At 40.2% G+C, this 25,269-nt stretch overlaps 1 protein-coding gene across 1 annotated transcript in view; it reads left to right on the plus strand.

The window, feature by feature from the left end:
* Window positions 1-239: 239 nt before the first annotated feature.
* The window catches only part of npr2 (natriuretic peptide receptor 2), a 53,661-nt gene continuing 28,631 nt past the window's right edge, over window positions 240-25,269 (plus strand). The window contains exons 1-7 of the mRNA XM_070850668.1: window positions 240-1,229; window positions 10,507-10,688; window positions 12,963-13,076; window positions 13,489-13,624; window positions 14,478-14,572; window positions 17,217-17,352; window positions 19,396-19,480. Of these exons, the coding sequence (XP_070706769.1) occupies window positions 533-1,229; window positions 10,507-10,688; window positions 12,963-13,076; window positions 13,489-13,624; window positions 14,478-14,572; window positions 17,217-17,352; window positions 19,396-19,480 (1,445 nt within the window). The 5' untranslated portion in view covers window positions 240-532. The remainder of the gene's footprint in view (window positions 1,230-10,506; window positions 10,689-12,962; window positions 13,077-13,488; window positions 13,625-14,477; window positions 14,573-17,216; window positions 17,353-19,395; window positions 19,481-25,269) is intronic.

Raw genomic sequence — 25,269 nt, forward strand, 5'->3', positions numbered from 1 at the left:
AACCAGCTCTCTCCTTTGGTAAAAAGAATCATGGAAATATGATCCACACCGAAATGATTTCCTTTCACTGTATATATTGGATGGTTTGTTTAAGAGATAATCATTTCTAACCCTCTGGTCAACAGATTAATGGATGTGGACTTTTCTTGCAGTGTGTGACGTGTGGGGGCCGAGCGGAGGGCTGCTCTGATTTAAGTTGCAGTCATCTGGATGGATGCTATCACTCCTCCAGAGACCGTCAGTGTGGGGAGGACGCTGCGCTGGAAGCCGCTTTGGGAAGTACAAGAACTTCATTTGAGGTGGATTTACGCAGTGGAGACGCATGGCACAGCCGGGCTGCCGCGACAGGATGCTGCTTTTAATGACTTTATTTGACTTTTGAGAGAGAGGGAAGCAGAGAGTGAGAGTGGGGAAGACGGATACTTATGGTTTGGTGTCAGGGTGCCACAGCCGGCCGTGTCTCCTCTCCAAACGGTGCGCTCTCCGTGGTCGTACTTTCCTGTCTGGGACTTCCACGCGGCTGGGGCGCGAAATGGGATGCAGAAGCGCGCTGGGATGCTGCTTGCTCGCGGCGCTGTCCTGCTGCCTCTTCCCCGGCTGCAGGGGAAACATAACCGTGGCGGTGATGCTCCCGGACAACCACCACAAGTACCCGTGGGCTCTGCCGCGCGTCTTACCTGCCATCCTCATGGCGCACGAGGACTTGCACGGTAAGCACGGGCTGCTACGCGGCCGCTACATCAACATCCTGAACTACAGCACCGAGGACCCCGCCGTGGGCTCGTGCGCCGAGAGCCGGGCGCAGGTGGTGGCCGTGGACGCCAAGCTTTACATCCGCCCGGACGCTTTCATTGGACCCGGGTGCGTGTACCCACTTGCCTCCGTGGGGCGCTTCGCGTCCCATTGGAAACTCCCACTGATCACCGCCGGAGGACCCGCGTACGGCTTCGACAAGCGCGACGAATACCGGACCATCGTGCGCAGCGGGCCGTCCACCACCAAGCTGGGGGACTTCGCCAACGTCCTGCACACGCACTTCAACTGGACGTCCCGGGCCGTGGTGATCTTCCACGACCTGCGGCAGGACGACCGGCCGCACTACTTTCTGTCGGAGGGGATCTACCTGAACCTGAAGGAGGAGATGAACATCACGGTGGAGGCCCAGCCGTACAGGGACGACCACAAGTACTACAAGGATCTCATCACGTTCATGAAGGAGCGCGGCAGAAGTAAGTTCATGCTGAGAGGAAAAAGTGTCACTTAAAGTGTGATTTAAAGTTTGAAATCATGGTCAGGTGCCAAACAAACACAGCAGCAGAGTGGATGATCAAAATGTTCTAACAAGTGTTAACACTGATTTTGCAACTTGTCTTAGAAGTCAGTGACTGTGGATGGAGTGGATGGAGAAGGAGCTTCTCTCTAAGTTGATGATTCTTCTTTGAGGTGTTTTACAAAATGATGCAATGGGAGATTCCGCGTTTATACAATGAGGTCACAGTGAAGTTTTTTCCCAGCAGACAAACAGATGTGGACTGGAAAAGGTGCAGGGAAAGCCTGTTTATTCCGGAGTTATTACAGAGGAATGTTGAGGCTGTGGGCAATCTGCTGCTGCTGCTGCTGCTGCTGCTGCTGGTTTATTGCCACCACCTGCGTTTTTTAACGCAGAGGTGCCCTCTCAGCCTAAACATGTCTTGTCTGCTTCATTCACTTTATGCATTCTTGCTGCTGCTGCTCTGCTCAGTCGGTGCTGTGATGCAAAACTTGATTAAAATCAGCACCATGCGACTTTTTAAATTCTAGTGGAAATCCCCAAATTTCCAAAGATACCAAATATGTCAGGCTTCATTTTGGGGAAATGTGTGTAAAATGATGAAGAAGACATTCAGAGGATTTCATTGTGATGGATTGATGCAGCCATAAAAAGTCTTAGGTTTGAATATTTCTCTCAGTGGAAACAGCTTATAGGTTGTATGAGCTGGAACAAGATGGCACAGGAGATATATGATGCTGTCAGCAGTCTGCAATAAGACTTTCCACCCTTAAAGCTTCTGAAGGGGGTAATAAAAGGAAGTAAATTAACGGTCAGTATAATTATTTTTGAATTATTACATCAAGTTGCAAAACAGTAATTTGTTTTTCAGCAAATTAAAATAACAGCTGCTGGTTGTGATGAGGCGTAAATCACTGTTCAGGAGTGGCTGTTAAATCACTCGTCACTGTTCTCGCCTTAAGCTTAATTAACTGGAAACACCGTGAAGCTGACTTAATCATTACTGCTGCTGTGAAAACTTAATTGTGCAACTGAGAGTCTGCATTATGGCTCGTGCGTGCGCCCAGCTGCATTGTGTTTGTATAAGAGGAGAGACTGAGATCAAGTAGGAATACCAGAGCTGATGAAGCGACCAAGTGTAGGTCGTGGAAAAATACCTCTTGACTTATCTGTTTTATTAGGGAATATTGAAGTTATATTAATAACCCATTAAAGTGCAGTTCAGCATTTTCTAATTTGGATTTATTTGTCTTCTGAATTATCTTAGCATAGCATAAAGGCGGGAGAAAACAGTTCTGCTCAAAGTTTAATAAAGCATGTAACTTCTCTAAAATCACAGATAGTTATTTTAAATGTGTTCATGTCCACATCATTGGGTCGACTTTTGTTGGACGATATATTGGTAGAGAAGTAATTGTGCTAAACGATATAATTGTCATTTTAAAATGATTTGAAGCCACTATTATAATACTATAACAGCACAATAATGCAAGATCACCCTTTGTGTGTGTGTGTGAGTGCAGAGGAGCTGCCTGAGCACTGCCCATAGACACAGAGAGCATCTGTTCATTCTGTTCATTTTGCTGTGAAAAACTGCTCAGGCACTGCGCCCAAGTCTTATAATGGTGGGTAAAATCCTGCTGTTTATTCTGGCATCAAGTTGGCAAAAATGTCGGTGGGAGATTAACAATGGGAGATAATCGAGGTCCAAAAAATGATCAAAGTCATGTCCACACTTCGTATGATAAGTCGATAAAGTAATCAAGTATCATGGCAGGCCTAAACATTATGCAAACAAGATGGATCATTTTTTATTATAGTGAACTTTTGAGGTGTTGGTCATTGTATATTTAACAGCCAGACTAGCTGCTACCTTGTATTTCCAGTCTTTATGCTGGGCTAATCACATCCCCGCTCCACCTCCGTGTGTAAGACACAGACATCTGATTAATATAGCTTATCATTTCTTGTTTATTATTCCCTTTAGTCACAGGGAAACCAAAAGTTACTCTTATTAATATACAGCAAATAATTTAACTAAAACTACCAATAAAGAAACCACAAAGGAAAATACATGTACTCGTAAGTAATTCTTCCACTCACCAAGCATTTATGGTGCATTTCATAGAGCTACAGAAATGATACTGAAGTTAAGAATCAATAAATGAATATTTTTTATGCTTTGAGGACAGTGAAAGAGGTATTACATACTCTTAGACTGGCTTCTGAAGAAAAAGATTAGCATCGGTCTTGTGTCTAAACCTAAAATGACGTGTTTTTGTCCTGTAGTTTGTCACTGGGTCATCACAAAATTGTTGTGTTTCCAAACTTAATATATTCCAACAGCCATATTTATCCATTTTAAAAATAAAATTTGACCAAATCTGCAAAGTGACTAATAAGTCCAGCCTCCAAGTTAAAGTAATGGGAAGCAAGTACAATATTCCCCTATGAAATCTTTGAGTAAATGTGCATCCTCCTTTACTTTAACAATTATGTTTTTCTCAAATTTGGATGTTTTTTAGAATTAACATTCAGAAATGCATATCTTATTCTGATATTCAGCGATAGTGCACGAGTGTGGTGTAAAATACTTATCTGCTTGTACTCATGGGAATGTTTGGAGGGAATTTTTGGAACTAGCTCACCATCTCAGGGGAAAGTCTGCTTCCAACCAGTAAATCTTGAAGTATTATGGTTTCTGGCACTGTAAAACAAACAGATTTTTAAAGATCTTAATCAGTTGTTACAGTAACGGCATCAACAAATAATGGAATAAACACAGTGCAAATGCAATTAAAGGGCGGCGCAGCAGCAATGGAAAGAGGTGAAAGGTGCAAGCCGCCAAACACCCCTCCTTCCCAGATGAATTATGGAGCTACCGCAGTGACCTGGAGGTCAGGGAAGCAAATGGATTTGTCAGGGCTTGTCCTGGCTCGGCATTCAGCTCACTTTTATCCCAGTAGATAACCTGCGGGCTATCGACTCAGTTGTATCACCCAACTGCCGACTCAAACGGCAAGAGGGTGAGAAAAAAAAATGGGTGGCTTTTAATGTGAAGCCACACATCATTGCAGTGCTGACAGCAGACCAAGTAATTGCCTGCATTTGCAGGTTTAAACACCACTCCCAACACCAACTCTAATTCCCCAAATTCCTCATTTTAATACCTGAAAAGTGCAGATCTGGGATGCAACCACTTCCTCAACAGTCAGTGCTCACTGGCGCTCCTCCTCCGCATTCCTTTTACTCCCTCTGACAGCTGGAAGTACTTTGTAGATTCTGATTTTACATTCAACATTAGATAAGCTCATTACCAAACTCTGCAGACCCTCAAGGGCACCAAAAGTCCCAGGTTTGTGAGGCCGTGCTTAGGTGCAGCAAGGCTTGGAGGTAACATCAGCGTGCTAACACGCTCACAGTAACAATGCTAACATGCTGATGTTTAGTGGGTATAATGTTTGTCCTCTTCTATGTATCTTCAATATCTGCTTCTAATTCCACAGCAGTCCATCCAATAGTTGTACAGACATCTCACCCAGAAACAAAAAAAGTCAGAAAAATGGCACACTCATGGTGATAGTCACGAATTAGACTGATGTAGTAAATCCACTCCCAGAAGTAACTGTTAAATTACACAATTTTTCCTCAATAGTGGGAAAAAGTTAGCTGCTCACAGCAACTGCTACACAGCGTCTGTGTTGACTGAAAACAGCTAAAGCACCAAACAAAACACAGTCGACCTGTAGTTAGTTAAATCAAGAAGGTATACATCTGAAAACAGTGTCTGGGGATTCAGAAAGAGGACATTTGCACTAACACGACCATAGCTTTGGACTATAACTATTTGAATGTACACATGGACGAGTGAGTATTGTATTAAGATAGACTTGAAAAATCTGAATCTATGCTTCAGTGTGAACCTGGAAGTGACAGAGTACATAAATAGCACAGCAAATGAGAGGCGGAGGTGAGGGCTCAACAGGGGACCAACGGTGAGATTTTTGCACCTGGGTCCCCTGACCAGTTAATCCTGCCCCGTTCTATGAACTCGTAGAAAATATCTCTAAAATGTAACATTTCAGACAGTTTCCTCATCCTGTAGACGAGCGTGTAACCTTTCAGCTGATCTGAAAGCATGAAAATCTACTTCATAATTATCTCATTGTCTCCAGTTTGGGGGATTTATATTTCAATAACGCTCTGATAGAGACCGTTCTTCACACATGAGTACATTTTACTGCTAATACTTTTCCACTTTTACAGGAATAAAGGACTCTTGTAATGGAGTCTTTTTCCTTAAAGGGTCAGTCCACCTCCCAAAGCAATGTTGTCGCTGTTAGGTTTTTAAAAAAAACTTTTTAGCAAAGACATAGCACCTACAAAAATGGTTCACAGGTTGTTCTGTGAATTATCCAGAGCAATGTGGACATTATCTCTGGGAAAACTTGCTACAGTAGATTTTTATTAAATGTAAGTTTTTAATGTTGTGAGCATCAAAAGTAGAATTCCATTTATTATACTGGATTGAAGGCAGAAACCTCAGTGATGGATATGTAACAACCCGGATGGGTGAGACCAAAACTATCAGTATGGCTGTCTGACCTGTTAAGTAAAGGTTTTGAGATCCTCTTCCAGCTCTGGAGGAGTGTGATATGAAAGCAGCACTCACTGTACCATCACAGTGCCCAGTGACACTCTCGCCGTCATGCTTTTCAGTCCATTAATGGCACACAAGAGGGAAAAATTCATCTATGTGAGTGGAAGAATACATCAGGCTGTGTTTCTTTTTTAAGTACATATGCCAGTGGTTTGGAGCTCCCAGTGAGTGATGAAAAGAGTGTCTCTTCACAATGAAGCTCAGATAGCGCCTCGGTGTAATTACAGAAATCCTTTTTCCTGTGAAAACACTCCCAGGGTGCAACAATAGCAGAGAGTTAGATGAACGAGATGTTGCTTTCACGGATTCAGTTTTGTTAAGTTTCCTATACAAAGAAATGCTACAGAGGCAAAGCTGTGGGTGATCTATTTTACCACAGTTGTAAAAGCCTCCCAGGCAGGTCAGAGCATGAAAAAACAAAGAGCTTCTCTGAGTCGTCTCTGAAAAAGATGCAGCTACATGACCAATGTGACACAGAGTCATGCTAGAAAGCCCCTCATAATCAGATTGAGAAGGCAACAAAAAGTAAACTTTCTGTATGTGCAATTGCAAGGAACCATCTAAAACATGTCTGCGAAATAAACACAGTGTAACTAAGAAGCTAAATTGCTTAAATTATGAAAACAAATGTGCAGAAATGGTGCAGAGAGTTTGTGATACAGGCCTTCACATCATCTACAAAAAATTTTCTTTGGCTTCTTTACAAGTCTTCATTCCCTTATTTCTTAAAACATGGGGGAAAATATGCTGAAGAGGTGAGTCTGTTTCACCTGTCTCCATTATGAGTCAGCTTGTTTTTGAACATTTATAATCAAGTATCATTTACTTGATACTCTATCGTGCATATTTTTTGCCTGTTTCAAGACTAAATGACTTGAACAAACTGCACAGTAACAAATAATAGACAAGATGGAGGCTGGAAACACCACAACCTGATGCAGATTTGTGCTTCCTTGAGCTATTTCATTGTTAGTATTGAGACTGTTCAGAGAGGTGATGAATCAACTTAGTCAACTATGATCTTTGTGGAGGCTGTAGTTTGAGCTGCTGTTAAGTTGTGTTGTGTTATACTGAAAGATAAATGTCACGTGCTGTTTTTCTGTTGCTTTTCTTGCTCATGGGGGCAATTTGAATCTTGTGCAAGACAGGAAAGCTCCTCCAGTAACGAAACCTACTACTAGCCGAGGTAAGCTTAGTCAGGGCTAACTTTGGTGACAAATGTGTTGTGTTTCCTGCGAGAGCTCAACAGTAAAAGTCACCTTGTGTTTTGTCAGCTGAACGTGTTTAATATGGCAGTGGCAGAGGGAAAGGTTTGGTTTGCTTTAGCAGTAGCTTTATATAGCTCTGATGCAGATGACAGTTAACAGTGAGGCTGATATTAATGAAAACAATCAGTAAAAATAATGCTGTGCAGGAATGGCGGACTCCGCCACTAACAAAGAAAACCTCTAGAGAGGTAATTACAGAATGTGAATGCATCGAAATGCTCAAATATGCTCAAAAATTGGGGACTTGACACAACCATAAGGATTATGACATGAACAGAGACTTGCCAGAAAAAAAAGTAGTCTCTAGTTTTGGTAAAAGTGGAATATTTTATCTTAAGAAAAGCAAGTCAGGGGCACTGACAAATAACATCCATCTGGTGTGTTATTCAGGTCTCAGGAATTATTTTCCCACTAAAGTGAGACTGAATTCCAGGTTTTATCACATTTTCCATGTTTTCCTTGGCACAATACCCGTCCTTGGTTTAGACATTTTGTTTTAAAAAAAAAAACATTATCTTGAAACAAAGCAGCCTGCATTGTCATCAAACAGAAAGCACTTAAGAGAGCCCATACATCCGTATTATGTACAGTATATTGCATGTGTTATTTAGATAATAGAAGATTGTGTAGAAGAAATTTTTATGTGCATTCAGATCTGGATCAGCATCCAAATACTCATAGTAACAGATAACCATGGGATTTTTTTTTAACACATTGTAGTTCATGAGAAAATTCCTAATGTGCTATCTTGCAATACTGAGAAATCCTTGATCTACATCAGAAAACAAATAAGTTGCTCATTGGCTCAACCGTAGAAATACGTCAACAAGTTTTTGAGCTATCTTGTTGAATCAGACAAATAATTAACAGGACTGAAAATGAGCTATGATCATGCACAATCCTTCAAACACACTTGAGTTAGGTTCAATTATTTCTGTTGTGTAGAGATAAGAACAGGAACAGGTCTGATTAGCATCCTGGAGCCTGTGAAGGACCAAACAATTTAATGTGCTTTTGTGTAAAGTGAAGCCTCGGCAGGTCCACACACTGTGTGCTGCAACACTGGAGGACATTTTGCCCCGGCTGTGTAGCACATTTATTTTGGGAGTGGTCCAGGAGACAGCAGGACTACTTGGCATGGTGAACCATGTTGGAGGAGATGAGAGTTGGGGTCTAAACAGCAGCCGACTTTGGTCTAACACATGAGGAAATGTCTGCTAACTGGGAGGACTGCCTCAGAGCTGGCAGCAGCCACTCTGACATATGCTGCGAATGGAAATAATGCTACATTTTTTATTCAAGACTCAACAGGAGGATGTAGGTGGCAGGGTGAAGGTAGTTGGTAGAGAGTCTGTCAGAGCAGCAACAGAACTTCCATGTTTGATTTCTACAACAGCAAACAATGAAGTGCTACAGTGTCTTTGAGCAAGACAGCATCTACTTTATTCATGTTTGAGTAGTAGGCAAAAAGTTTTTTGTATCGTACCAAAAAGCTTCAGCTGATACCCAGCAGCACGTTTGAATTGTTAAGTTCTTGACAAAATGTGTCATTATTCTAGGCCCTAGAACAACACATATAAGCGTTTTCTGTTCTGTCACCCCAAAATCCCACCGGGCATGTCCCACTGGCTGTGGTCTGGTTTTGCTCCGTCCTCTGCACAGCTTCATATCCCACCTGGAGCATTTCAGAAGTGAAGCCTGGCAGATTAGTTGACTTGCTTAGATTTTGTTGATTTGGCCAGTTTTCCCTTGAAACATATGTGTCTTGCATGTATTTACTACTTTGTTGTGCTGTAGCTACAAACAGCAGGTGTTAAAAAAGCCTCTGACCCATTGACAGCTTCTGCCACCGACTATAAAATAATATTAATGTGGTAGTGGGATACACGATTGAGTCTGCAGGGGGTGTTGAACACTGACTGGATTCTCTTTGTTGTTATCTTGCCTGACTTCCTGCCAGCCTCATCTGCCCTGTGCTGCTTGATGCGACCAGGCTGCAGCTTCTGTCAAAAATAGCCCTGGCGCGTATCTTTCGCTTTTGGGATGTTTCTGAAACGCGCCGCATTGCTTGTGGTAGAATTTGAAGCATTAACTAGAGCGTGCGCGATTAGCTCTGGTGGCCACGTCGCAGCTGGAATACAGCAAACAGACATTTCTGGTGGGATTTAGCCTTTAGGGGACTTTTCAATACCATGGTTACAGTAATAACGACTTCGTTATGGTAAAGAAACGACCTTGGTCATAGTTTAAAAGCAACACTAACTCTAGGTTGGAAACAGGAATCAAACAGCCCAATGTTTAGTTGACCAACCAACCCACCCTGATCTTCTCCCTGTGGACTTTGTCACTATAAATTAGCATCGTCTGAATTCCTCTTTTGTACCCAAGGGAAAAGAGTCATAACATCTATGGCCGCTGCTACTTTAAAGTAAAACTATGTTGCTTTGGGACATTAGCTGAAAGGACTAATGCTGACACTTTTACACCCTAACCCTTCATTTGTTGTTTCCATTGTGAGAGATCCACTAAACCAATATTTACCCTCAGCTTTGAATAACCTCTGGCTCCTTTGCTGCCTCTGATAGATGTTTTTTTGCGTATGTTTCAGAAGATTGTGTCATACCCTGACATCGATCTATCTGAGCCGAATTGCAAAAGTTGAAACATGCACCAGCCACCAGTGTATTATCCATTACTCATGTTATATGCTGTTGGCCTCAATGTGTGTAACTACAAAAATGGTGGGAAAATGTATCAACTGACTGGCTTTAAAAGACGTTATTGATTATCCCACCTCCTGCTCTCCAGCCTCAGTTCTGATGTGTGTCTTGTTTGTGCGGATTGTGTTCTGGCACTTATCCGTGTGTGCATACCGTGTAAATAATGAAATACGGCTCGCTGTTGAAACTAGAAATAAACAGGTGGCCAAAAAAATTCTAATGCAGGCAAAAATTGAGAAGTGTGTCAAGTCCTGGGGTGTAAATGTGGCCTTTGACTTTGCATGGAGAGCAAATGAAATGTATCCACCAACACAAAAATCTCCATCTTACAAAACAGTTTTTGTATATTATTGAGTCTAGTTTACTTAAAATAAGTGAAGAACTCAGTGTTACATGATCAATTCAACCTCGTTCCAATACAAATAAACTTGTTGCAATGATTATTTTAACTGTAAATAGCAGAAAGAAGACAATATTTGGCAGAATGCTACATAGAAATGAAGAAAATGCACATTTGAGTCCACTGACTTTTAACCATGTGAGTGACTGAGATAAATGTCTTGTTTTTTATTCTCATTCTGTCTGTAGTTGTATACATCTGCGGGCCTCTGGAGACTTTCCTGAACATCATGAAACTGTTTCAAAGCGAGATCCAGGACCCTCAAAACTACGCCATTTTCTATCTGGACGTGTTTGCTGAGAGCCTGACGGATCGCAAACCGTGGCAGAACTCTGACTCTGACTGGGCCGATCCCATCAAGGTCTTTAAGGTACGACGAACACTACATGCACACATAGGCACACCTATACAGTATGTTGTAATGGCTGCGCATCTGTTTGGATCACTACTCTTGATAAGCTGAAAATGTGTCCAGATTCTTTGTCGATTTATTGAATGTGAACTGTCATTTGAACTTGATACAAGAACGATACAAGACCAAAACCACAATTTGGCAGGAGAAATGGGTGTCCCTGACAAATTCACTGTTTCTGTTCATTTTCTCTCTAAATCCCCAATCTTTATCAGGCTCTACTTACTGAGTTACACAGAACCAAGTCCTCTAATGTACTTCCAGAATTCTTTTTTTCTGCTTAAATATCATTTGTTCCAAGAAGTTTCTTGTAACAAATCAGAATGAGGGGAAGCATGTATGGTAATGACAGACACGTATAAGAGAGCTTATGTTCACTCTAGCTGATGATTTTTCGTGTGCAAATTGAGTCTCCCGGAGGACAAGGACTCTTCGACCCTTTCAACCGCTGTAAGGAGTGGAATTCTTGCACGACATTAATGAATGAGGGATGTGTTTTCACAGGAAGCCATTTAGCCCTGTGAATTAGTGCACAGAGACATAAGAGAGTGGGCACAGATGTGTAGCCTGTCTAATTTATTTCCCTAAATGTCACACTTGCTTCTCTTAATTCTCTTTAATTCAGTGTTCTCAAAGTTTTGCAGGAGAGCGGATATTAGATGGATTATGGTTACTTAGTCATAATGGACTTAATGTTTGCTTGAAGTACAGTTGAGACATTAGCAAGAAACTGAAAGTGGAAATTGACGGAAATGGAAATGTATGTCCGCTGTTTGTCCATTTCTGGGATTTAAAGGTGACTTAATCTTAATGCATAATTCCTTTTACATCCCCACCGTACCCTTCTAGTCAAAATATTTGTTCTTCAGAAATGTTTCTCAGCAAACAGCAAACGTATTATAATCAGATAATTTAATTTGTTCTATCAAAGCATGTGATGGGCACTTTTACTCATTTTATTTGCAACTAGATTTTTTTTTTTCATATTAACAAAAGAAATTCTTCAAACAACTACTGAAACCACCCTAAGGTTGCACACAGAGAAGATATTGTAGTTTGTGTCATGATAATTACGCCTGTTCACAAGGGTTGGATTTATTTCAAGAAGAAAGCAATTTTAAGATTGGAGAGTGGTGAAACCGCGGTACTGGTATAAAAAGCTTTAGCATGAAACACAGTGATCTCAATATCTGTTAATCTGAACATGAACTGCTCCTAACCTTGGCTGGAGAACAACATTTTGGCTCCCATTTTGCCGATCACGCAAGGCGTTAATTTGTCTGCAAGCCATCATGGCTCATTATGGCGACATGCTTTCTTCAGAGCAATAATTGCTGTTGGAAGTTTGTGGTTGGGTTCAGTTTACTGTTGTAATATGAAAAATTATCTTCCAGTTAAGAGCAAAGCTCGAGGCATTCATAGAAATGTCTAAAACTTGCCTGTGATAGCAGCAAGCAAATTGATAGAATCAAAGTCCACTCACGTAACTCTGCAAATATTTGGACTGAAATTTGGTTTTTGTATCCAAACATTGCAACACATTGCTGCTCCAGCGGTGTTACAGCAATTTGTGAAAAAAATCACGACAGAAGTGACAACACGGGTTGTCACACCACCTCTCAGACATTATGGTGTTTCAGGACCACCAATTTCATCATAATAACAATTTCACGAGTCATAGAATTCAGTTTAACAATGCTGAGGGAACCAGGCCAAACAGGAGTGCTGGAAGGTCATGCATGACGCTAGGACAATCTGGCAATGAGGGAGCCTACTGCTGAACCTGAAATAGGCAGGTGATTGTAAGTGAGTGCAGCTGGGGAAGCAGGTGAGGGTGATTGCCACTGATTGGAAGGCGTGGCCAGGTAAGTAGGTCAGAGAGTGGAAAATTACCAGCAGCAGCAGACTGGCACAGCAGATTGGGACATACTCTTGCTTTATACATTTGGAAATAAATCTGTTATTCATGTTTTAGCTCATTTGGAAGGTAATTTTAATATAATGAAAGGTGATGTGCCTTAGATTTCCTGTTTGTTCTGAATCCAACCACAGTATGTGCAGTATGAGGCAATGTTGGTGTTCCTTTACAATCAAAATGAAAACACTGAAACAGCACTGATTTTAGCTTGGCCAATGTGGATTTGAGGGTTTGTCTTATTCGTTAATGAAAAAGACTTCTATTTTTTCAAGGTTTTAACTATCCATTTTTTAAATATTGTGTGTCTCCTCTAGTCGGTTTTCGTCATAACGTACCGGCCTCCTGATAATCCAGAGTACAAAGACTTCCAGAGGCGACTCCATGCCAAAGCTCAGAGGGATTTCGGTGTGCATCTGGAGCCATCACTGGTAAGTTCTAGCCAGTGGAAACCTTATGCTCAAATTACCTCTTTAATCTTTCATAAGATATTCTGTGCAGAAAAATCACCATTGTGCTGTGTAACTGTCAGCTGTTAACGATGACTGCTGTGAACTGATGTTAGCAATTAATACTTGTATTTCTACCCTATTCTCACCTATTAAGTATTGGCGTTTCACAACATTACATTAAACTTTATGTTTTAAAAAAGATAACATGCTGTGTGTTTGCCAAAGTCATATCATTTCATAGAGGCAGGCTTTTAGGTGTTGGCAGAAGGATTGGCATTTCCTCCTTTTGAAAATGTTATTTTTCTATTCCAGCATCAAGCTCCTTAAACATAACAGTGCACAAATTCCTATTGTAGCTGGTATTCAAAGTTATGTTGGCCTCTTCTTGCAGATGGACTACATTGCTGGCAGCTTCTATGATGGTTTCGTGCTGTACGCCAAGGCCTTGGAGGAGACGCTGGCAGAGGGAGGAGCCCAGAACGACGGCATTAACATTACAATGAGGACGCAGAATCGCCGACTCTGGGGTGAGCAAATGTTGATGTCTTTTAACCTGTAAGAACAGCAGGTTTTCAAACATTTGACTGTGGCAATCTGTCATATTTCATCTTGTTATGTACACTGGAGCTTGATATTGATACATATGTAGAAGTCTCCACCTCTGCTTCAAATGTTGTCAGCCATTTTGCTGTAAAGCCATGGCTGCCTCTCAGATAACAGGGAACACTCCAGTTAATAGTCCATTTGATGCTTGGTGTTGGTGCTCACACACTTCCTTGTTTACTTTGCTGGCTGCCACATCTGCTTTCACATCATTTTGGATAGCAGAACAATGGGATTTTGTTGTTTCAGCTTGACAGGGTTGATGAGAGTCGTTTTGCTCAGCATGATGGGATAAAACAAGGAAAACAGAGCCCATGTTGAAACTAATAATGGAAACTTTCACTTGTTGTGGATGTTTAATGTGACCTATTTTTGCAGAAGCAAAAGCCTTTTCAATGTTAAAGCCATTCTTCAAACTTTACTACAATGATCACTAGTTAGAGACAAGAAGATTGCACAGTGTAAAGCTATGAGGTGATAATCCTGGAAACTACACACTGCCATGATTTTCAGGATGATCTGTTTGAATAGAGCCCAATTAGAGTCTGTGGTGCAAAGAAATCAATGTTGTGAGCCTAACCAATGCTCTGTGTATCTGTGTTTGTACATTGTGCACCAGAACAATGTCAAGCAATGTCTGCAGAGTCATTTGAAACAAAAGTAAATTACTGGAAACTCCTCAGTGTGTCATCCAAGAGTGACTAATGTCTCAGGACTAGATATGACATTGCACAGTCTGAATCAGACCACTGATGGGGGCTTTGTTTGTGTTTTTAGGAGTGACAGGACTTGTTACCACAGATCACAAAAATGCCAGAGATATAGATGTGGACCTGTGGGCAATGACCAACCAGGAGACAGGAGAATACGGGGTAAGTCATCTTTGCTTGATATGGGGGGGCCAGGTGGTAGATGAATTGACATTGTGATGTAGACCAGCTCCTTAAAAGCTCTACGGTGGTATGTAATGTTTATGTATGAAACAGGAGGCTTGACAAGGGGAGAGAATTGACCTCACTGCCCAGCGGACCACTAACATTAGAGCTATATCTGAGCCAGCTCGCCAATGGGGGCTAATGGAAGTTACACAACGTTGATTAGATTAAAGCAGAGCAGGCTAATAGCAACAAAGCTAGCTTAGGTAAGGTATTAAAGTACCACATTAAGCAACGGGGAAAAAAATACTTACTTTGATACTTGAATTTTCACAAATGCCCCAGAGTGCAAGAACATTTTAGACATTTTGGAGTAAAATGATTGGATTTAGTCTGTGTTATCTAACACACCTGTAAATGGACTGTAATGATAGTAGAACAGTGCACCCAGGGCCACACAGGGCTGCAGCAGTTCATAAGCAGCTTTGTCAGAGTGACATTTCTATTGGCCATGGAAAGGACTGAGAAGCAAGTAATGAGGGACTCAGTAATCCTTTTTCATAATGTTACTCATAGAGCTACTACCAGTTTTTCAAAACTGGTGCAGACACTGGAATTAACTGAGTTTTATAGCCAATACTACCATGTTTTGGGACATTTGTTGCATGTCATTCTTCTTGTCATCCCTCTGACTGTGTAATTTTGTTTTTATCTGTGTCTTCTACGGTGTCCTTGGGTGTTTTGAAAAGCGCCTATAAATAAAATGTATTATTATTATTATTATTATTAATTAAGGTATGAAACACGTCCCAAAGCAACCTCTGTCATTTTCCAGTAGAGTTCCCCAATGTTGAATGTTGTATAAGCACAAGCAGTCGTGCCCATAATTACTGTGGTTATTTCATAATATACAAAAGAGTTGTTTATTAATCATTTTCTGTCTCTGTACATAAATCTGCTGACATCAAATAATGATATTGGGTGAAAACAATGCAGAGATAATTCGCTACACATGTTTCTAATTACTCTAATGCTTGTCAGCATAAAGTGCATAATTCTAAACCTCAGTCTTTTGCGTTTGGCCGTTGATGCAATAAAACCAAAGGGATATTACTATCTGGGACATATTCTGGGGTCCTGACTTCTCTAATGATAAGATGCATTAAAACCTCAAATTTTCGTCACAGCCCGATGAAAATATTTGTGTATGTTGCACTCTGCAAACACTGCTGTGAACTGCTCCACTGTGTTTTCTTCTCTGAGGGTGGAAGAAGTGGGTTAGCTAGATTTGACTTCAGTTAGAATTTCATAGCGGCCCTCAGAGGCTGTCTGCGTGACTTCCTGGTCTCATTTATCCTCAACTTTTAATTGGTCGATTCATATGGCCAATTGACCTTAGTAGCCAGCAGCCTGATTGAAAACATCACAGGTCAGCTTCAGCCTTCAGATCTCAGACTATTGAATAGAATAAAGAACTAGGTTTTTATTTAAAGTTTTTTAAAAAGTTTTTCTAAAGTAAACTCTTACAACAGACAACACACTAAGTGTATGTAATAAATGGAAAAAAGTTAGTGTGAAAACTTGACTTGACATAATAAATACTACACTAAAATGTGGTGTTATTTCACAGTAAGTGAAGTGGGGTTTTATACATCCATACACAGTAATATGATCTTACTAAGTTTTATTTTTGGTAAGACAGGGAGATCCACTAAATAGTCAATAGTATATAAATATTTACACTATGTATGCCATTATACATGTTCTCAATGTATTCCTCAATACTTTTCTTTAGCTGCTCTGGAAAAAAGCTAAACTGTCCATCTCTGCTTGCAGACTCGAAGGCATTAGAGATTTTGAGAGTGAACACAAGCTGAAGTGAATTGTTGGAGGAGATGTTTTGGCAGTGCAGTGCAGTAAACAAAGCCCCTGAACTGAAATACTGCAGCTATTTCAGACCCTGTTCCCTCTGCCCCTTCACCCATCACACCCTGCATTGTTTTGATGACCCTCTGTCGGGGTGACGGCCCTCAAGGTTTTAGCAGGGAGGACGCAACATGCCGGCCGGGGGCATGGGCAGAAAACATTAAAACCTCTCCAGCTAGTTAGAAGTAGTGGAGTCGTGTTTCGGAGCAGGACGACAGATCTGGTTTTCTGGCTTTCAGAACATTAGGCTGTCGGAACAATGGTTGAGTTTCCACTCAAAGTACAGCTGAGGCCCATGTAAATGTTATTAGTTTTACAGATATTTGGTCACAAGGTGAAGCATTAGACGAACAGACACTGCCGTCTTTAGAGCCAGAGCTAGTGTGGCTAAAAATACATTAGAAGAGAATTCGCGCTGCAGTGGACAGTTGCGTATATTAAAACATGGGTAGTAAACACTAGGACCAATTAAAGAAACCCTCATGAGAAAGTCCTTTAAGTTGTAGTGCGGCTAGCTTTGAGGTGATGCCTGCGCTCTCTCTATGGTTTCACAATAAATAATATACATACAACAATGACAAACAATGCTATCAACATTGTCCTTGACAATGAATGGGTACATGTATGAAAGACATTCTAAACTGATGTTGGAATGTGCAGTGAAGTCAATATGCTGTGAAATGCATTAAATTAGCATTGTCCTCTGTGTTCGCAGCTTGTTGCATACTACAATGGAACCACCAAAGAGATCATTTGGTCCCAGACAGAGAGGATCCACTGGCCCACTGGGGGCCCACCGCTGGATAACCCACCCTGTGTGTTTTCCACAGACGACCCCTCCTGCAATGATGGTATGACAGCAACATACTTAAATCTCGACTCAGAAACAAATCTGATTAGTGGTGAACATACCTGTTTCTGGAGTGAAGCGTCTTCTTCTTCTCCTTTCGGCTATTCCCCTCAGGGGAAGTGAATCATCTGCCTCCATCTAACCCTATCCTCTGCATCCTCTTCTCTCACACCACCTTTTCTCCACCCATTCCAACCTGCTTGCACACGCTTCTTCACCTCTTTTCCACACTCTCCGTTTCTGGAGTGAAGCAATTTCTAGAAACAAGCAGAAATGTAAGACTGACTAATGAACACAGCGATTCCAGGAAATTGTGTGAAAAGAATTATGACGAGGAAGTTCATACACAGCGTTGACATCAAGAGAAATTATCCCACACTTAATGGCAGATTTTTCCTCTTGACTAGTAAGATTGAATCAGTCATCAGAGGGATATTACAGTGCACTAATGCTTTGTTTATATTATCTCTGTCATATCTACAGGGCCTGTGATATTTTCATTGATGCTGTTTTTCTTCAAATTCATCCCAGCTCTTTCTCTCAATGAAGTGAAAGAGCAAATCTAGAAGTGTAATATTCGCTTGAATAACAAGCAGTGCGAAAGAAAAGTGCTGGAAATGGTATTTTTTTTGCATGAATAGCATGAGGGGGGGAAATGTTCCAGATGATAAACTGAGGAGGAAAACCACTGCGATTACAAATGTATTTTGATGTGAAGGAGGGATAATGACTGGAGGAGCAATAAATCTGAATCTGTCTCAAATCTGAAGCAGTCCGCAAATAATTTGCGGAGTTGAGAGCCTGGATATTGCCTTCTCTCACGCCGCTTTCAGCACCAAGGACATTGAATGTTCAAGAATTTGATGAACCATATTGATGAATAATAGTAACAGGGACACACAAAGCACAGTGACAGCAGTGTCTTATCTACAGAGTAAAGAAATGGAGAAGGCCAGTATATACTGACAAACAACAACAAATTGTCATTTCACATTTTACATTTCTGTTGGAAATGGATTTACCAAACGAGATACAGTGCACAAAAATGACGCCTAGTAGGCGTATCATGCTAGCAAAGGGATGGCAACGACCGTCTTTGATCGGAGGGTCAGAAGTTTGTCTTTGGTGGATTGCCATGAAATTTGTCACAGATACATTTTTGTGGCCATGGTGTCCAGAGGATGATTCCTACTGGCTTTGGTGACCCCTTGACTTTTCCTCTAGTGCCATCACGAGGTTCACATTTTGGGTTTTTGAGTGAATTGTCTGAACATCTATTGGATGGATCATTGTGACATTTCAACGGGTCAAATGTCAATTTGTGTAATACTGTGGGCCAAATACCTGCAAAACAAATGATATCTCCAGCTGCTCTAACTGTGTTTACTGCCAACTAGCCAATAGAATTAGCATACTGACGTGCTAAGCCAAGATGATGAACATGGTAAACATTATACCTGCTAAACATCAGCATGTTAGCATTGTCACTGAGTCGCAGTTGATTTCGCTCCTCTCATCTCATTCTTTGAATGAAAGCAAACCAGTGGATATTATTTTAGATATAGAAGATGAAACAAATACAAATGTATAGGTCTTTATCTTTTTAAAAATCCACACTGGTGGCTTATTTTATATCATCAGTTTTCCTTCCAAAAACGTATCTACTCAAAATATGAACAAAACCTCAAATCTGCTTGTAATTTCAAAATTTTCAATTCATTATCAGATGAATGCAGTGAGATGAAACATCTTCTGATCGTGACTATCGTGATATTTCCTTAATGATGAGTATCCTGATACAGCAGGTGGTTTAATTAGTCTCCATCAGGGTTTTCACCATATATATGTGGAAGGTCAGAGCTTTTGCGATTGTGAAATTGTTGCTGGTGTGTGTGGCTGACGGATTACTAAAGCAGTACTCCAGGAGGTCACAGCTGTGTTTTTCACAGCACAGTGCTTCTTTTTTCTTTTCAAAGATGTGAATGTGGACATCTGTTGAACATATGAGAGACAACTGAGTGTGGAATCCTTCTCCTGTTTCCAGGTCATCTGCCAGTTCTGGGTATTGTAGCTGTGGGATCCGGCTTAGCGCTCATCATTTTTGGTATCTCCAGTTTCCTCATTTACAGGTGAGTTTGACTGCATCAAGCTGATGCTTCCTGTCTATGCTGCTTTGAGCTCCAACTGCAGAAATACAGGGACGATTTTTTTCTTATTCTTCTCAAAGAAAGACCGGGAGAGAGAGAGAGAGAGGTGTTTGATGCTTGATTTATGGGTCGTGCTACTATAGGTACCAGTGTGGTATTTACACAATTGTTGCCACGGCAACAGCTCAGCAGGCGACGGTGTTAAAGCAGCAGTGAAGTGTGCTTAAGCTGCCCAGTGAGCTCATTAACTGGCCCCAAACAACCCTTAATGCTGTTCTCACTTAATGATCATTAGTGTGTTCATCAAGTTTGTTTTCATTCTGCCCCGATTAAAGCTAAATGCCACTTATTTTAATAATTCACACGGTGCTGATGTCAGATGAAAAATATCAGTCAAGGTGGTTTTTGTGCTTCTTTCATGTTGTCTTTGTTGGTTGTCATAAGTGTTTTAGCTTTTGAAAAATGTGAAGTAATTTTCCTAAAGATCATAGTTTTTTTAAACAGTTGGAAAAATCTGCCTTTGTGGTAAATTTTTTGTTATGCAAATCAACTGTTTCAAAATGTTTGTAGAGTCAACTTTCATTTTTCTGTATTTTACACCGGCAGCCCTTTTCTGTTGTTTCCTGATAGATACTGATATTTCTAGAAATTCTTCAAACAAACTTTTTTCCACATTAAGAATTTCTCCATATTCAAACCGAGGATGAAAAGATACATACTGACTAGACCATGGCTATAAACACTTTGGATTTCATTATCATATAAAATTCTGCATGTAATGTATACATTTTTCTGATTTTCAAAAAACATCTTTCACTTTGACTGTTTTTTAGACAAAAATACACCTAGTATTTTTCATTTCTTTCCATTTTTAATATGGCATTTAGACCGTCATGTAGTGAGATAAAATGTACTCAAACCTTTGCTTAGCTGTGTTGTGCTGAAGGAATTTGCCCTCATGACCTCAATATTTGTTAAGTCCTTGTTATGGCCATGGAAACGAATTGATTTATACTCAAAATAGGTTAAAATAATCTGTTTTTTTTTTTTACTTGTTTCATGAAAATAAACCATTTCTAACTCAGCAAACATGAAAAATAACATACTGGTATAAGATGGAGTTGTTTTGAAGCGCAGTCATTCGTTGAATCCAAAAAACGTATTCAACTTTTAGGCATTTATATAAGCGTTAGTGTTAAAGACCCCCATGTTGTGTTCCTGTTAGATAAAATAATTGCCTGCCTCATTTAAAATGGTTATAACTTTGTGCTTTAAAAACTGTTACAGTATCCTTAGTGGCACAGTATACTTGTAAGTAAATGGGAATCATTCTGTGTGTTAGACTGAGTCTCATTTTATTACACAAGAAGTTAATCGTGCATGACTTTAGCAATTAAGCCACATGGAAAGATTACTAAATTCTGGGTAATTTCATGGGTAAAATCTGCATGTAATGAAAATGAATGTTTCTATTTTCTCCCTTTTTCGTAACTTCTTCAAAGGTGTCTGTACATAGGCACTTAATGATGTTCACGACTAATAAACAGCGATTCTTATGCAAAGAGGAGCTGATTTATATGTCACCATACAGCTCTTACTAACAGTTCACACTGGTAATTGATCACTTCTCTAATACTGACTATTGACACATACAAGTGTTAATCACCAGCCAATCAGAATGGATTTTGATCAGAGGAATGGTGGAAGAAAGATGGAGGAGCAGCTATCCACTTGAGGTAAATCCACTGAACCGGAATCTGAGTTGATCATGTTCAATATCAAATAATTAGCAGATATTTAGATGCAGAGTGTGCACATACTTCTGAAAACATTTACATCTTCTTTTCTGTTTTTTCAGCTCAGCGCTCAGCAAGCACCACATGGTTTCCTCACGAGCTAGTTTTCCTGGACTCTTGGCCAGTAAGTTTTTGAAATATGCTCCTCTTTTCTCTGAGCTCTTTACAAATCTGGGATCCAGGTGTAACATTTGGTGACTTGTGGCACTGAGTATCTATTTCTGTAATGGGAACCCAACAGGGAAACTCTGTGATGCATTTTTGGCCCTGACCCGCAGTTTTGCACTGTCGACTATAGCCCAGCTATATTTAGATTTATCATTTACATAAATGACAGTCTTATAAATGGAAAGCTATTTCAAATAGACCTTAACACGCCTGTATATGTTGACCTCCTGTTCAAGTAAAAAACATAAAATACACCACAAGTAGAAGTTAGAGCTTTCTCTGTGACGGCTCTGTTTGATACCAAAGGCTAACAAATCACTTCCTGTTTTTGCAGACACCGGTGGAGCTATGCTGATGGATAGAGAGGCAGACGGCAGAGCTGTTTACAGCCGCCCTAAAGATCATCCAGCTGCTGAGAGGCCTCCATGTTCAGTACTTGACCTACAAAAACGCCACTAAAATGTTTAAGACACTTTGGAGTTTTTTCACTGTTAGCAGTAATTCTCAGACCAATCAGTCGATAACCCAGAGTTTCTCAACATTGGGATCACTTGATACGCATAAGACTGATTAATATATGATATATATTTTAATAGGAAAATATTTTATCATTAAAATTCATTCTATATTTTATGCTGCTTTGTTTGTGTTGTAATACATAAAACAAAAGATTTTATATTCAGATCGTTAACTTTCTAATTGTTGGGTATTTTTGGATTTAAATCTAGTTCACAGGGTACAAAAGGCTAAGAAACTCAAAATGAATCTGCAAGAAAATGAGGAGGCTAAATACTGTGAAATAAGCTTCGGTGTATTTCATATAAGAAATGGGTGGCTGGTTAGATAGTTTTGGTTATAGGTTGCTCTTCTGACTTAATACAACTCGCAACTATTGGCTGTGTAAAATGTACACATTAATAACATTTGGTGAATATTCAGTTGAATAAAAGCAACCTGTGTATTAAATTGTCTGTTTCATTGTGTTGCTATGTGTTAAAACACTTTAAAAACCTTGTAATGTCTCTTTAAATCATTTACCCTCAAATTCAGTCTTTTTGATGCATTTTTCTCCAAAACATTTAGTTTTACTTCTTAAATAAGTCAGAATAAGGCAGGTGACTGCGTTGCTACAGTATTGATGGAACAACTGGATTTCTATGAGAAACAGTTTTTTTTAAAAACAACATTTTAGGACTAGAAAACAGACCATTTGACTTGACGTTTTCGCAGTGGACAGATTTAACATTGTCAAAATAAAATAGTGCTCTCTGATTTCTGCTTTTCATGGAGTGACTGTTTAATGTCGTCCCGCAGCCCTCAGTAGATTTAACCAGGTGGTCGGCCGCTCTCCGTTGATCTTGGAGTCTGGTGTGCAGCAGCAGTGTGAGGGGATGTTGAGCAGAGCAGCAGTGGCTCTGTTGTTTTAATGGAGGGGTTGGTCCAGCAAAGGTATTCACATATGGGAGTTATGAAACAATAGGCCCAGTGTGGAGCCCCACACTTTGCCCCTCTGGCTGCCAGAGGTCTCTAAAAGAGGCTCCTTAAATAGAAAAATACCTTTTTTTGGTGGTGGTGGATGAGGCTGGAGCACACTGGTGGTTTAATGGTGTTTCCTGCTCTGAAAATGGTTGCACATAGGCAACAACGTGGAGTATTTGTACACATAAGCATCAGAATCCCCTTTAGGTTTATGGACTGTCCAAGCACACAGTTTCTCTTGGTGAAAAAGGAAAAGGGGAGCCACTTATGGGGCCAACTGGGATGTTTCGGGGAACGGCTAAAACACGGTGATATGCAAACGCTGCAATAATTTCCTGCAGCCATCTGGAACTGTTTTACACCTTTTCGATTTGGGTTGGAATGTAGGGGCTCTGCTCGTTTTTCATTTTCAAGTGTTTCCAAACTGAAAATGAATTTCCTCCACCCTCCCAAACAAAAAATAAAAACAAGTCTCTGGTTTTCAAAACTCTTGATTAATAGTTTTATTTCATTTTTTTGCTGTAAATCATAAAGTGTCAAGAAACAGCAGCTCCTCTGAGATTTCCCCTGATGTGTTGATTCACTGGAATTCTCTTCCCTTCTGTGGCGCTCATTGTTTGGCAGTCAGACTGATGCACTTAAAGCATGTGAAAAAATGACCAGCTTCATTAATCTGGTTTGGCTGTGTGGTTATTTGGAGGTTGTTTTTAGTTTCTATTCATTTAGGAGACAGAAGTGATCAGGGAGCAACCATGTGAAGGATCATTTGTAAAATTACAATGAACTGAAACATAAACATAACCTACAGAAAGCTAGTCTAATTACCACATTACAATATAACACGCCGTGATCTAACCTAAAATTTGTGGCAGACGAGTGTAACATAACGTAACCTAACGTAACATAGCGTAACATAACATAACGTAGCGTAATCCTAAACTGATGTTAACATAGTAACATAACATACCATGACGTAACCTAACCAAAGCTAGCCTAACCAAACCTAACTATCGTACTGTAATAATAACTTGAAATGTAACAAAAAAACACAAAATAACACATCATAACCTAACTCAACGCAATGTAACACAATGTAGCAACCCAACAAACCTAAGAAAATGTAATTTACGTAACATGACTGGCATATTCTAACCTAACCCATCCATAACGCAATGCACGACAACCTCTCTTAGTTTTCAGTTGAACAAATAACTGTTAAATGCCATAATCATATAAACACAAGCAAAACAGCAGTCACACTAAACATCCCTTGTTCTTTGGCTCAGTGGCTATGAGCTTCGTGCTGGAAACTCACGACAGTCTGTCACTGAGCCGTCCGCCACTCTTGTGCGACTCTAACTCGCTAGCTTTAGCCTTGTGGAAGGCTCTGGTCATGCGCAATGGGTGTACTTGCAGCGTGCACACAGGTAGGCAGGTACCTGATATATCTGGTTTGTTTTTACACCATAAAATATCATATAATGTTCCTGTTGTCTGTTGTCTAAATTGTGGTTTACTGTTTTATGCTTTCCAGAGTTGCAGTATTAACTCGCTGCATTTTCATTGGAAAGTCTTCAAAATCGTACTGAGTAAATACTGGCTTCACAGTTGCACAGTTGATTTACATAATGATGAGAATTAATTACTGTTTGACAGCACTGTTTGATACTGGTCATTTTATTTTGTGAGATTTGTAGCCCAAAATTAGGATGAGAGCAATTTGTGTCCAGTTTTTTGTATGTTTGCTCATTAAAACTCTGTTATGAATATTGATCAAACATAACCATAAAATACTGTAAAAGAGATTTAAAACATTCACTTTTTAATCATACTGACATGTTTTACAGGTCCAGTTACGTTCATTCTTTCCATTTCAAATACTTTTTCACTGTTTTTGAGCTGGGAGTCATTTTTGTAGCAGTGTTAGTACAAAGATAAGGTCAGGACATCTGAGTCCACTCTCAGTGGGTTACTTAAAAATAAAGAGTGTGGGAGTATTGAGGAACTGAAGTGAATTCTAATCTTCATCGTGGTCATCATTGGTTTTTTCAGAAAAGAAAGAGCTATGACTCATCAGAACAAGTCTCCACTGTGTACTTTTATTTAAAGTAAAAGAAAAAAGGCTTTCTGTGGAGTGTGAACTTCAGTGCAGTGCATGCAGGGAGCTATAAGAACCCTGAACTGAGAGGTTTGGTGCTCAGCCTGACATTCAATTAGCCTCATTATTTCAAGTCACAAATAGGTTTTTTTATAAGGGTCATAAAAGGTTGTTTAATGTTGATTTAAAAACACTTTCAGCATGGATCTTTACTGTGTGATGTTGTTGCG

The sequence above is a fragment of the Pempheris klunzingeri genome, chromosome 19, assembly GCF_042242105.1.
Source record: "Pempheris klunzingeri isolate RE-2024b chromosome 19, fPemKlu1.hap1, whole genome shotgun sequence".
NCBI classification, from domain to species: Eukaryota; Metazoa; Chordata; class Actinopteri; order Acropomatiformes; family Pempheridae; genus Pempheris; species Pempheris klunzingeri.